Source organism: Globicephala melas, chromosome 3 (assembly GCF_963455315.2).
Source record: "Globicephala melas chromosome 3, mGloMel1.2, whole genome shotgun sequence".
Lineage (NCBI taxonomy): Eukaryota > Metazoa > Chordata > Mammalia > Artiodactyla > Delphinidae > Globicephala > Globicephala melas.
In genome coordinates this window covers 117,728,274-117,742,552 of record NC_083316.1, presented here as the reverse complement: position 1 = coordinate 117,742,552, position 14,279 = coordinate 117,728,274, and the positions used below count along the sequence as shown (strand labels likewise).

Genomic DNA, 14,279 nt, shown 5'->3' with positions numbered 1-14,279 from the left:
AGCTTCCCGTTTCCCTAATTGGTGAACAGCGGCGCCTAGAGCCCAATCTTATTATTGCAACGAGAAAGAAAAACAATTGCTGTTCCTGAAGTTATCACACTTACCTCTTTGAGAATCACAAGTATTTGTAAAGCTTAAAATTGCAGACAATAAAGTATTATGTAATGGGATGTTAAAGGTTTACCAAGAGCACTTATGAAAAGAGTGATTATTTAAAAGGCTTGCTAATTAAAAAAAATTCAAATACTACTGGAACTGAAAACTTGCAGGTTAGATTTGGTTCCTCCTGATTTTTACTGACTGAAGGGAACAGCATTTGTGGTTGTGTAACTAGCACAGTTCCAAAAAAATCAACAGTTAGGATTATGACTATAATTCTTACCAATGTTTATTGAGTAAAATAAAGATAAAATGTTTGAGAAAATTTGGATGGCATTAGGGTTGTCATTTAAAATACCATAATATAAATATATAACTGTATTCCATATCCTTAATTAAAAGGTGTTCTATTTCATGAAAAACTGACCTGAGAGTGCTCTATATATTTTACCTTAAAATGCACTTGAGTGGTAGAGGGAATGCAGCATTGTAAACTTTAGTCTTAATAGTAATACCCATAGGTTTGAATTAGATTTTAGGAACTTCATCAAGAGAGGGAATCTAGAAACTCGAAATAACAGTGCTATATTAGAATATATTGGCATATTGGAATATAAAAAGCATTATTTTAAATACTTACCTGTTTAAAAGTGTTCTTATCTGCTTCAACACTAAGAGTTAAAACACTAGCCAATAGCACTGAAGAGCTGTCTTTGTTGAGAATATCTTGTGTGGCAGGACAATGTTCAACAGATGTGAGAAAATTAAATTCCGGATTAGCTTGATTCCTAGGCACACATAAATTATCGGCATAGGGCAATGTTCCATCACTGTAGTTGGGAGGAATCTCAGGACCAGACTTGGAGCAGAGAACAGACCCAAAACAGCCCCCACCAGCGCTGGGGCTGGAAGAGCATCGAAGGCGCAGGGCAATGGCTAGAATCACCACGAGGAGGAAGAGCACCGAGATCAAGGCCAAGGCCACCACCAGGTAAAACTGCAGCTCAGCTTGGGGGTCAGTGGGCTCAGAGTGGTCACTGAGGTCCGGCAGCGCCTCTTGCAGGCTGTCCGCGAAAACCAGGTGCAGCGTGGCGGTGGCCGAGAGGGGCGGCTGTCCCCCATCGCGCACAGCAACCAGCAGGCGCTGGCGGGCCGCGTCCCTGTCGCCCAGGGCCCGCGCCGTGCGCACCTCGCCCGTGCGCAGCCCCACGCTGAAGAGTCCGGGCTCGCTGGCCTGCAGCACGTGGTAGGACAGCCAGGCGTTGTGTCCAGAGTCGGCGTCCACCGCCACCACCTTGGTGACCAGGTAGCCGGGCTGCGCGGCGCGCGGCACCGTGTCGAAGAGCGCCGAGCCGTCGGGCCCCAGCGCCGGGTACAGCACCCTGGGCGCGTTGTCGTTGCGGTCGCCCACCAGCACGCGCAGGCTCACGTTGGCGCTGAGCGCGGGCGAGCCGTGGTCGCGGGCCTGCAGCGTCAGCTCGAAGGCGCGCAGCTGCTCGTGGTCAAAGGCGCGCTGCGCGAACACCACGCCGCTCTGTGCGTTCACGGACACGTAGGACGACAGCGCGCGCGGCTCCAGGTCGCTGGCCAGGATGGAATAGGAGACGTGGCCGTTGGGCCCCAGGTCGGGGTCCGAGGCGCTGACTTGCGCTATGGAGGTTCCAGGCAGGTTGTTCTCGGCCAAATGCACTACGTAGGAGGCCTGGTGGAAAACAGGAGCGTTGTCGTTGACGTCGGTGATGCGTAGGGTAATGGTAGCGCTGGAGGAGAGCGGGGGCTTGCCCCTGTCAGTGGCTGTGATAGTGACGTTGTATTCCGGAGTCTGTTCCCTGTCCAGGGCCCCATCTGTTACTAACTTGTAGTAATTATTAGAAGAAGAATGAATTTTAAATGGAATGTCTCTACTTAAAATACATGTGACTTCTCCATTTTCCTTGGAATCCTGGTCCCGTGTTTTGAAGAGACCTACAACCATTCCTGGCCGGGAATCCTCCAAAATCTGATCAGAGAGAGAAGTGATAATTATTTCTGGGCTGTTGTCATTTTCATCTAAAACTTCTATAATTACTTTACACTGTGTAGAGAGGGATCCTCGGTCCTTTGCTTCTACATCCATGGCATATCTTTTCACATCTTCATAATCCAGGGGTTGATGAGTTATAATGTTTCCTGTAGCTGAATCCAGAGAGAACACGTGCCGGGCTGTATCAGCCACACCAAGGAATGAGTAGGTGATCTCTGCATTGACGCCTTCATCTTGATCAGTAGCACTCACCCTCAGCACGAAGGTACCTGGGGGCACATCTTCCCGAAGGCTGACCTTGTACACATCTTGGCTGAACACAGGGGGATTATCGTTGGCATCCACCACCAGGATTCGGATCTGAACGGTGCCGCTTCGCGGCGGATCCCCGCTGTCTAAGGCTGTCAGCACCAAGTGGTGAGCGCTCTGCGTTTCTCGGTCCAGGGTCTTCTTCAATACCAGTTCTGGATATTTGCCACCCTCAGGATTGTCTTTCACCACTAACGAGAAATACTCATTAGGACTTAGTTGGTATTTGCTCAGTGAATTCATATTAATATCAGGATCTTTTGCAGACTCAAGAATTGTTCCCGTCCCTAGACTGACAGATTCACTGATTTCTAAGTTTATTTCATCCTTATGGAATTGAGGAGCATGGTCATTAATATCCTCAACAACCACAATGATATGAAAAATATTTAAAGGATTTTCCACCACGGCCTCCAACTCCAATTCACATCTTCTTCTCTCTTTACATATCTGCTCACGGTCTATTCGGTCCTTCACAAGTAAGTCCCCACTCTCCGCGTCTACGTTGAAAAGCAGCTTCTCCGCGCTAACTCGCAGCTTTCGAGCCGACACATCCAGGACACTGAGCCCTAGATCCTTAGCGAGATTCCCTACCACAGAGCCCTTGGCCAGCTCCTCGGGAATGGAGTAGCGGATCTGCTCGCAGAGCGCGGGGTAGAACAAAGGCAGCAGGAAGGGAAACAGTACCTGCCGCCGGCCGGCCGGACGTCTCTGCGTGCAGCTCCCTCCCATTGCGCGCTCTAGTTCTCGCTGGGTCCCAGGATTTATAGTTGGAGAAAGTGGACACTGGCGCACTGGTAACGCATTTGGCCCAGGACAGGCGGAGCCCCCAGGCTTGGGGCTGGAAATCCGTTTGTGCTGGGGAGAGTCTGCGCGGCCAGGAGCCCCAGCGTGTAAGCGGGTTTCCTTCTCTCTGTGTTGGTGGCTGCTCTGGAAATCCCTGGCTACAGGCTGAGGAATCCCGGGCGTCTACTAGGCTTGCCCTGCACTGGCCGACAGCGGCGCCCAGAGGCTCCGTGTGGAACGGCAGCTTAGTTTTTCTCTGCTCTATTTAAGGAAGTCTTTTTCTTTAAACGCAGGATGACCGCCGCTAAAATAGTTGAATCTTATTCCTCGGTGACTCCGTTTTCATCATGAAACATTTTTTTCACATGGTCAAAACTATTATATATTTTATATGTTAAAATTTTACATATATTTTGAATAGGTAGAAATATTTCTTTCAAAATCTAAAAGGCACAAAGGAATGTAGAGTGAAAAGTAGGTCTCCTATTCCATTGCCTACTGCTATCCAGTTCTTCCATCCAGAGGCAATCACTGTTGCTGCTTTTAAGACTAATCATCCACAAAAGAAAGTACTAAAGATAAGCAAAAAACTTTTTTTTTTGGTCTTCAATCCAGGCTTATATTTGGCTAGAAAAGTATTAATCCATCCCCCCATATTTAGGAAACAGAATACAAACACTGTCATATTCATTACAATCATCTAAGGTGTCCTATATTGCTTTTAAATAATTATATTTTAACATATTTGCTTACAATAGTTACCATGCCAAAAGAGCAGGTTTTTTTAACCTATGTTTTTCAAAATAATAGAATTATTTGAAATAGATGCATACTAATTTTGACTCTCATGGTCAGAAATTTTAAATGACAGTTTCAATGATTTAAAAGTTAAAAAATAAAAGTTAATAACTATGACTCTAAAGATAATAACTATGCTGTCCTTCCACAGACATATCCTTGAACAAAAGTTGAATGACATGAAAAAAGTCATGGTCTCATAAATATTTTGAAACACATTAGGACATGATTTGACTTTATGCTACCATATTAGTTTAGAAGAATATTAGTAATAAATTATAAGCGATCAAACCAAACACATCACTAACTTCACTTAACTAAATGGGCTCATCAGTAACTCCACTGACCATCTGTTTATAAATCTATGTACTTCTCTGCTTGTATTCCGATCTCATACAGAAATGACATCTCTTTCTTGACTTTAAGTTTATTTTGACTTTAAATTTCAGAGTTTGCAGAGTTTCAGGTGGACATTTCTTTCTCTATATAAAGAGTCACTGAAATGCTTTTGGCACACACGTTTGCCCCTGTACCTGGGAACATGTACCACTCTATCTCCCCAAATTATATATATATATATATATTTTTTTCATCCTTAGAAACTGGAAAATTTAACAAAAAGTACAGAGAGAACAGAACCCCAAATTTGTTTCTACAGGCTCTCTGGAATCCCTCTTGAGCAAGGAAAGTAAAATTCAAATGGTATGTCTTCTGGGAGTTCCCTGGTGGTGCAGTGGTTAAGAATCTGCCTGCCAATGCAGAGAACACAGTTCGATCCCTGGTCCGGGAAGATCCCACATGCCACGGAGCAACTAAGCCCAGTGCACCACAACTACTGAGCCTGCGCTCTAGAGCCAGTGAGCCACACTACTGAGCCCGAGCGCCACAACTACTGAAGCCTGGGCGCCTAGAGCCTGTGCTCTGCAACAAGAGAAGCCACCGCAATGAGAAGCCCGCGCACCACAACGAAGAGTAGCCCCCGCTCTCCACAACTAGAGAAAAGCCTGCGCAAAGCAACGAAGACCCAACTTAGCCAAAATAAATAAATAAATGGTATGTCTCCCACATGACAGTATGAAATTGGAATCACAGGCAAAATGGACGCTGCAGTGTTACCAGGTATGATTACACTTGAAAAAATTTAAGCACACATTGTATTGTTATGAATTGTTAACAGAATATTATTGAAAATGGGTCGGATTTCCAGTGAGGCTAATGCACTTGTTTCTGACATTTACCTATTCTTACCAGACCTGCCTTCAAAGCAAGAGGTAGGGTTGTCTAAGGGGCTAGGATTTCAACATGTAGCCACCGGGAGAGCACACAAATTGACAAGACACTTCTGTATGAAAGTCCTCTCTTAGGAACTGTCAGTAACAAAACTATAAAATACAAGACTCCGTGAAGCTACTCATAACAGCCTATTACAATAAACCTTCATGGGATTAGGTGAATAGTTACCAGAAAGTAAAAACAAATCAGCCTTAATAACCATCAAGTTCTACTCTTCAATGTTTCAGCAAGAAGCAAATGTCACTGAAATGGAGGGAAAAGTGAAAAAATTAAGTTTCCACCAACATGCTGCAAACCTAAAAGTAAAACCAACCATCATTTTTAAAGGATAGAAAAGGAACAAAAATAGAACTCACTGGCACCAAAGGGGTATCTTCTATTGGAAACTTCGAATCATCTAACAAAGACTGAGGATCCTTTTTCTCACAGCTCTCCTGGCTGATGAGCACGTCTGCATAACTGGGCTGCGGGAAGATCACGTGACTCTTCCGCGAGTCCGAGGTGAGCGAGACCTCGTGGGAATAAGTCTGCAGGAAAGTCCGCACCCCGTCCACGCCCACAAAGTGAGAGGCTGGTAAGCCTGCCAATCCGCCTCCAGAAGCCCGGAGCACACGCGACGTGTGCCAGCGCCTCAGCTTGAGCGCCAGCAGCACAATGACAAAGGCGAGGAAGACACAGGAAACCGCGGCCACCGCCACCACCAGATACAACGTGAGGCCTGAAGCATCAGAGGCGTGCGGGACCTCCAAGCTGCCCAGATCAGCCAGGACATCCGGGATGCTATCAGCCACAGCTACGGTGAGCGTGACGGTGGCAGAGAGAGGGGGCTGGCCGTGGTCCTGGACCGCCACCACCAGGCTCTGCTTGAGCGCGTCTCTGTCCAGCAGGGCCCACGCTGTGCGCACCTCGCCCGTGTGCAGCCCCACCGCGAAGAGTCCCGGCTCGCTGGCCTTGAGCAGGCGGTAGGACAGCCAGGCGTTCTGGCCCGAGTCTCTGTCCACAGCCACCACCTTGGTCACCAGGTAGCCGGGCTCTGCAGAGCGGGGTGCCAGCTCCACGCCAGTGGAACCATCGGTGGGGAGGGCGGGGTACAGGATTTCAGGCGCATTGTCATTCTGGTCCAGCACGAATATGTTCAGTAACACGTTGCTGCTGAGCGGTGGGTCCCCACTGTCAGTGGCTGTCACCTGCATCTGCAGGTCATGAAACTGCTCAAAGTCGAAGGATCGCAGTGCATACAGTACTCCTGTGTCAGAATTGATGGAGACGTAGGAGGATAGAGGTGCCCCTTGGATAGTGTCTTCAGCCAGGGAGTAAATAACCCGAGCATTTTCTTCACTGTCTGGGTCCAGTGCAGTCATTGAGAAGATAGAGGCACCTCTGGGGTTGTTCTCTGGGATATAGGTAAAGTAGGAGATGTGAGAGAAGGTGGGTGGGTTGTCATTGATATCTGCCACTTGCAGGGTGAAGTGAATTTCTGTGGATAGGGGTGGACTTCCTCCATCTGTGGCTCTTACTGTGATATTGTAAGAAGATACCTGTTCCCTGTCAAGGACTTTGTGTGTCACCAATCTATAATAACTGTCAATGGATTTTTCTAACTTAAATGGTAGATTCCCCAATATAGAACAGGTGACCTGCCCATTCTGCCCGGAGTCCAGATCATGCACGTTTAAAAGAGCTATAACAGTCCCCAGAGGTGAATCTTCCATCAGGGGACTAAACAGAGATGTGATCGTCACCTCTGGGCTGTTGTCATTTACATCTTCTACTGTAATCAACACTTTAGAAGTTGCAAGATATGCCCCTCCATCTTCAGCTTGTATTTCTATTTCATAGAAACCTGTTTCTTCATAATCTAGATTTTCTGATAGTTTTATTTCTCCCGTATTTTTGTTTAGTTGGAATTTCAACAGTTGTGTATCAGGTAATTTTCGGAATGAATATGTCACTTCTCCATTGGCACCTTCATCCCTGTCAGTGGCGGTGACTGTCAACAGCTGTGCGCCCACAGGCAAGTTCTCGGGAACACTCACTCGGTATTCGGACAAACTGAAGACCGGAGCATTGTCATTTGTATCGAAAACAGTCACACTGATGAGGACAGTGCCAGATCGGAGAGGGTCACCCCCGTCGACGGCAGTTAGGACCAGATGGTGCATTGCCTCTTCCTCGCGATCCAGGGCGTGCTCTAGCACCAGCTCTGGGTACTTAACGCCATTGACACGGCTTTGAACTGCTAGGGAGAAGTGCTTATTGGAGCTGAGCTGGTAGCTCTGTAGGGAGTTCACGCCCACATCCGGATCAACAGCTTCCGGGAGAGGAAAACGCGTTCCTGGAGCTACGTTTTCATTAATTTTTACATCTAGATTTTCTGCTTGGAATTTTGGTGCATTATCGTTGATATCAGTTACTTCTATTTCTACTCCGAAAAGTTTCACCCTATCTTCCACAAGAATATTAAAACTCACCAGACACCGCGCGCTCTGAGCGCAGAGCTCCTCCCGGTCTATCCTGCCCGCGGTGACCAAGCTGCCGCTTCGCGGATTCAGAGCAAAGAGCTGCGTCCTACCTCTGGAGACGATGCGGACTCCGCGCTCCGCCAGCTCCCGGGGCTCCAGCTCCAGGTCTTTGGAGATGCTGCCCACAAAGGAGCCTTTCTCTAACTCCTCGGGAACGGAGTAGCGGATCTGCCGAGCTTCGGCCTGCCACGGCATACAGAGGAAAAGGCAGAGCTGGACCAGCGCGCTGCGGTCGGAGCTATTCCTTTGAGCGGCCATTGTTGTCTGGTGACGGAATTCTCGCTAAGTCCTCACTGGGCACGCTGTGTGTTTTGGCTGGGTCCTTTTTCTTTCTCTGGCAGCAGGGAGTCTCTGCAGCCTGCGCACCTTAAATTCTGGAGTGAGTTTCGCTGCATCCCTGGAGCCTGTTTGCAGGGACTCTGGAGCTTTGTGTAGTTGGGAGTCCTGAGAATCCGGATTGAGCGCTGGCTGCGGTTCTCTCCTAATGGGTGAACAGCGGCGCTCAGAGTCCTCAGAAGTTACTGCACCCACTGTGTATGCAATAGAAAACAAACGCTACTCTATTTTTTGTTGTATATTTTATTTTATTTTACATTACTTCTTTGGTTCCTCAACTGACATCCTTAAATCAACTACTATTTGTAGTTTTCTTACTCGGTGGAATAAAAGTACCTCAAAGTATTAAATGATAATAGTTGATTTAATATATATTTGCAACACTAATTTTTCCAATAGAAATATATCCACTTTAAAAGGTAAGTAATGCTTACTTTCTTTTCTATGAGCTTCTAGCTATATTCAGAAAATTCTTACAATTTTATTTGAAATTCTGATTTAAATGGTCCAACTGTGTTTAGTAGACACTTATACAGAGACTATGAGATATACCCCTTAAAATTCCGCTTAGAATTTTAAAATTTTAGATTGATCAATCAACGAATTAATTATATTTGTTTAGCATTAAGATTGTGTAAAATGTTTTCAAGTTTTTCTAAAATAGTTTTACTGAGCCTCAATGAATTTTTTGAAAATATATATTTTTATTACAGGCATATATTATTAGAAGTTAACTTGACCTATTTAAATGAGTTGAGCTGGTAATCACAAACTAAAAGGAACATGTCTGTATTGCACTGGGAAGAGAAATACAAGTGCTACAATTTTAAAAACCGGAGTTAGAAATAGTGATGTAGGTTTTTGAAAAATACGTATTTATGTCAAATGACCTGTTTTCACCAGGGCGTTGATGCCTATATAAATAATCTCTTCTTTGCATGTTGTATGGAAGCCCAAAGTAAAGTGGCGTACACATCTTCGGTTGTACATCCCCACCAACCCAGTAGTAGTTCTTTCCTCAAAGATGAGGAGTTTGGAGGTTGACTTCTTTCATGCAGAGAGAACAGGTTGTTCAGAAACGTTTATGTCCCTATGCCCCCAAGTATAGAACTCTTCAAAGATTTTACCTTTTGTCTTCAAAGATTGTATATCAGACAATCAGAGACAGAGATTGAGCACAGAACACAATAGCATTTCATTGGCTTTCTTGAAAATTCCTTATCTTGCAATGTAGAGAAAAAAGGGTTGGGAAAGAGTACAATTTGAGCACCAAGAAAAGTAAAAGGAAAGCCAGAAGGACCAAAACTTGAAGAGAAAAATTCCTCTAGGGCAGTTAGTATTAAGATTTTGGGCCCATAGGAAACCTGGCAATGGAATCAAAGTGTTGACTCCTCTACCAAGAAAAATGCATACATCTGTAACTTTACATGCAATTTCAGGAATTCATGGATCCGCTCACCATGCCCCCTCAAGTGCTTACAGTTTTAAAAATTGTTAAAATAAATGAAGATACCCAAATGCACAGACAAGATCATTTGCACTACATGTTTCTTTGAAATGAGCACCTGCTGGGATATTTAATGAGTAGCTAATATTATTAAACATTAAAACAGACATAAATAGGGTATGGAAATTTCAACTTAAATCCCAGCAGATTTGAATAGGTTATTATTTATTCATTTAAATTTATTTATTTATTTATTTGGTAAGAAGCCAAGACCACAGCCTCTGTTTTGCTAATCTAAGCTTGACAAGATATCTCCAATTTAGTGACATTCTTTCTGAATTATAGAGCAATTTATGAACCACAAAAGTCTTGAAAATGTACTCAGCAAAAACTGAACATTGAGAAGACAAGACAGTGATTAGCTATGTATTTTCTAAATATGATTCTAGATGTAAGAGTGAAAGAGTACGCCCCAAATATGAAAAAACTAGTAGAATGTTACAGAAGACAAAAAAAATGAAACTCACCGGTGTTTGGGTCTCAGGATGTGAAGTCAAATCATTCCCACTCTGAAGTGGAATTAAGGCCCCAGGAGAATCACCACAAACTATGTCTTGAGTGGAATGCAAAGGATCACTACATCTTAGGAAATTAAACTCTGTCTTTCCAGTATGGGCAACGCACAGATTGTAGGAATAAGGTAAAGTTCCTTCACTGTAGTTGGGGGGAACCACGGGGCCAGACTTGACACAGACACCAGGCTGAAAGCAGCCCCACGCAGCGGGGCTGGAGGAGTGTCGAAGGTGTAGGGCGACCGCCAGAATCACTGCCAGGAGGAAGAGCACCGAGATCAAGGCCAAGGCCACCACCAAGTAAAACTGCAGCTCAGCTTGGGGGTCAGTGGGCTCAGAGTGGTCACTGAGGTCCGGCAGCGCCTCCTGCAGGCTGTCCGCGAAAACCAGGAGCAGCGTGGCGGTGGCCGAGAGGGGCGGCTGTCCCCCGTCGCGCACAGCAACCAGCAGGCGCTGGCGGGCCGCGTCCCTGTCGCCCAGAGCCCGCGCCGTGCGCACCTCGCCCGTGCGCAGCCCCACGCTGAAGAGTCCGGGCTCGCTGGCCTGCAGCACGTGGTAGGACAGCCAGGCGTTGTGTCCAGAGTCGGCGTCCACCGCCACCACCTTGGTGACCAGGTAGCCGGGCTGCGCGGCGCGCGGCACCATGTCGAAGAGCGCCGAGCCGTCGGGCCCCAGCGCCGGGTACAGCACCCTGGGCGCGTTGTCGTTGCGGTCACCCACCAGCACGCGCAGGCTCACGTTGGCGCTGAGCGCGGGCGAGCCGTGGTCGCGGGCCTGCAGCGTCAGCTCGAAGGCGCGCAGCTGCTCGTGGTCGAAGGCGCGCTGCGCGAACACCACGCCGCTCTGTGCGCTCACGGACACGTAGGACGACAGCGCGCGCGGCTCCAGGTCGCTGGCCAGGATGGAATAGGAGACGTGGCCGTTGGGCCCCAGGTCGGGGTCGGAGGCGCTGACTTGGGCGATGGAGGTGCCGGGCGGGTTGTTTTCTGCCACGTGGACCACGTAGAAGGCTTGGTGGAAAACCGGAGCGTTGTCGTTGATGTCCGTGATGTGCAGAGTGATGGTAGTGCTGCTGGAGAGGGGGGGCTTTCCCCTGTCAGTGGCTGTGATGGTGACGCTGTATTCCAGAGTCTGCTCTCGGTCTAGGGCTCCATCTGTCACCAGCTTGTAGTAATTATTAGAAGAAGAATAAATCTTGAAAGGAACATCTCTTCCTATATGACAGGTGACTTCTCCATTTCCTCCGGAATCCCGGTCCCGTGTTTTGAAGAGGGCAACAACCATTCCTGGAAGAGAACCCTCCAAAATCTCATCAGAGAGAGAAGTGATGATTATTTCTGGACTGTTGTCGTTTTCATCTAGGATATCTATGATTACTTTACATTGGGTAGAGAGACCACCTCCGTCCTTTGCTTCCACTTCCATGGTGTATCTTTCTATATCCTCAAAATCCAGTGACTGGTTATTCTTAATCATGCCTGTTTTCTCATCCAGTGAGAACATGTGCCTTGTACTCTGAGCAGTGCTCCTGAAGTAGTAGTGTATTTCAGCATTGGCCCCCTCATCCTGGTCAGTGGCTGTCAACAGCAACACGGAGGACCCAGGGGGTAGATTTTCACTAATGCTGATTCTATATTCGTCTTTGCTGAACACCGGGGGGTTATCATTGGTGTCCTTGACAGAGATTTCTATCTGAGCGGTGGCACTTCGTGGCGGGCCCCCTCCATCCAAGGCAGTCAATATCAAGCTATGGGACCGCTGCTTTTCCCGGTCTAGGGGTTTCTCCAAAGATAACTCTGGGTACTTGCTACCATCGGAATTAACTCGAACCATTAATGAGAAATAAGGGTTAGGACTTAGCTGATAATCTTTAACTGAGTTCGTGTTTATATCAGGGTCAGTGGCAGGGTCAAGGGATATTCGTGTACCTGAAGATACAGATTCAAAAATTTCTAAATGTATTTCCTTTTTATCGAATTGAGGAGCATGGTCATTAATATCCTCAACAACCACAATGACATGAAAAATATTTAAAGGATTTTCCACCACGGCCTCCAACTGCAATTCACATCTTCTTCTCTCTTTACATATCTGCTCACGGTCTATTCGGTCCTTCACAAGTAAGTCCCCACTCTCCTCGTCTACGTTGAAAAGCAGCTTCTCCGCGCTAACTCGCAGCTTTCGAGCCGACACATCCAGGACACTGAGCCCTAGATCCTTGGCGAGATGCCCTACCACAGAGCCCTTGGCCAGCTCCTCGGGAATGGAGTAGCGGACCTGCTCGCAGAGCGCGGGGTAGAACAAAGGCAGCAGGAAGGGAAACAGTACCTGCCGCCGGCCGGCCGGACGTCTCTGCGTGCAGCTCCCTCCCATTGCGCGCTCTAGTTCTCGCTGGGTCCCAGTCTTTCCGGAAAGCCAAAGAAAATGCAATCCACGGCGTCACTGGAAGAGCTTTCGGCCCAGGACAGGCGGAGCCGGGAATCCGTTTGTGCTGGGCAGAGCCTGCCCGGCCAGGAGCCTGAGTGCGTGAGCAGGTTTCCCTCTCTCTGTGTTGGTGGCTGCGCAGGAAATCCCAGACTGGAGGCTGAGGAATCCCGAGCGTCCGCGCTTGCCCTGCACTGGCCGACAGCGGCGCCCTGAGGCCTCATGTGAAACCGCAGTCTGACATTTCCGTCTTGAATACAATTTCTCTCCAGAATGTGTATGTATATACACACACATATACATATATATAGTTATGTAATTATATATATGTATAGTTATGTAATTGCCCCAAATTCCAGTTTTAACAGCGTATACGGCAGATGTCTGCATACTTAGTTTTTCAAGAAATTTATTGTGTAAAATTTCAAACTTATACAAAAGTAGGGAGCATTATTATTGAACCTTCATATACCCATCACCCAACTACAACTATGATCAACACAAGGTCATCTTTGTTTACTCTTTATTTCATTCCCTTATTATATTGAAGCAAATCCAAGGTATTTTAATAACTCTTCTTTAAAGACAAGACACGAAGATGAGGAAGAATTTTATCCTTAAGCCTATTATATTATATAATCTGTTACCGATGCAAAAGTCCTGCCTCATTTAAGAAAACTGGAACAGCATTTTCCAGTCTGCCCAGTCATTGATCCAAAGAGCCTTGTGTTCTGTTTTTAAAGGCAAGTGACATTTTTATGGAAGAGACTAGTAGTTACCTACCATGACATACAAGCCTTCGTCAATATCTGTTATTACATTTTTCCAAATTAACCATATTTTAATATTTATGTATACTAAGTACTAAAGGTTACTCCCCAAGACAGAAACTTTAAGTGACAGTTTCCCTACTGCATGGTTAAAATTATGACCCTGAAGGATGCTTTACTTTTTTCCTACTAGCTTAGGAATAAAGAGTATTTGAAATAATTATAATGTCTGTATGTCATAATGGATTTCCAGACATGTTAGCCCTCATATTCAGCATGTTCAGAATAGAACTTTGAGTCAATTTCAAAGCTTATTTTCAAAGTCTCCTACAATGCCATTTATTACTTGAAATAACATTATGTTAAAATCACATTACAGGGCTTCCCTGGTGGCGCAGAGGTTGAGAGTCCGCCTGCCGATGCAGGGGACACGGGTTCGTGCCCTGGTCTGGGAAGATCCCACATGCCGCGGAGCGGCTAGGCCTGTGAGCCATGGCCGCTGAGCCTGCGCGTCCGGAGCCTGTGCTCCGCAACGGGAGAGGCCACAGCAGTGAGAGGCCCGCGTACCGCAAAAATAAAATAAAATAAAATAAAATAAATCACATTACATAATACATTATTCTTTTCCTTATGTCTAAAAGCCAGTAAAATATTCTTAGAATCTCCATAGCAGTTCCTGAGAATATTTTCCTAAACCATCTCCCATAACCAGATTTATTTCTAGCCTCAAAAGTTGGAGGATTAAAAAAAAAAAAAAAAAAAAAAAAAAAAAAAAAGTTGGAGGATTGAGCCATAAAAAACAGTTGAAGAATAACTTTTATTTCCTATGTTTTGTCTTCTCACAGGGTCCAGTCTAAGAAACCCCTCTTCAGCAAGCATAAACTATAGGAGGTTTCAAAT

The 14,279-nt window shown here is 46.2% G+C and overlaps 1 protein-coding gene across 15 annotated transcripts in view; it reads right to left on the bottom strand.

The window, feature by feature from the left end:
• Nucleotides 1–14,279, bottom strand: part of LOC115844238 (protocadherin gamma-C4) — a 177,557-nt gene that overhangs the window by 88,508 nt on the left and 74,770 nt on the right. The window contains exon 1 of one of the 15 annotated variants that reach the window (XM_030841154.2): nucleotides 10,141–12,746. The exons of 12 other annotated variants lie outside the window; for them this stretch is intronic. In XM_030841154.2, the coding sequence (XP_030697014.1) occupies nucleotides 10,141–12,558 (2,418 nt within the window). In that variant the 5' untranslated portion in view covers nucleotides 12,559–12,746. Of the gene's footprint in view, nucleotides 1–739; nucleotides 3,367–5,664; nucleotides 8,309–10,140; nucleotides 12,747–14,279 lie in introns of those variants that run through there. 2 more of the 15 variants (XM_060296339.2, XM_030841150.2) reach the window with 2 other exon arrangements.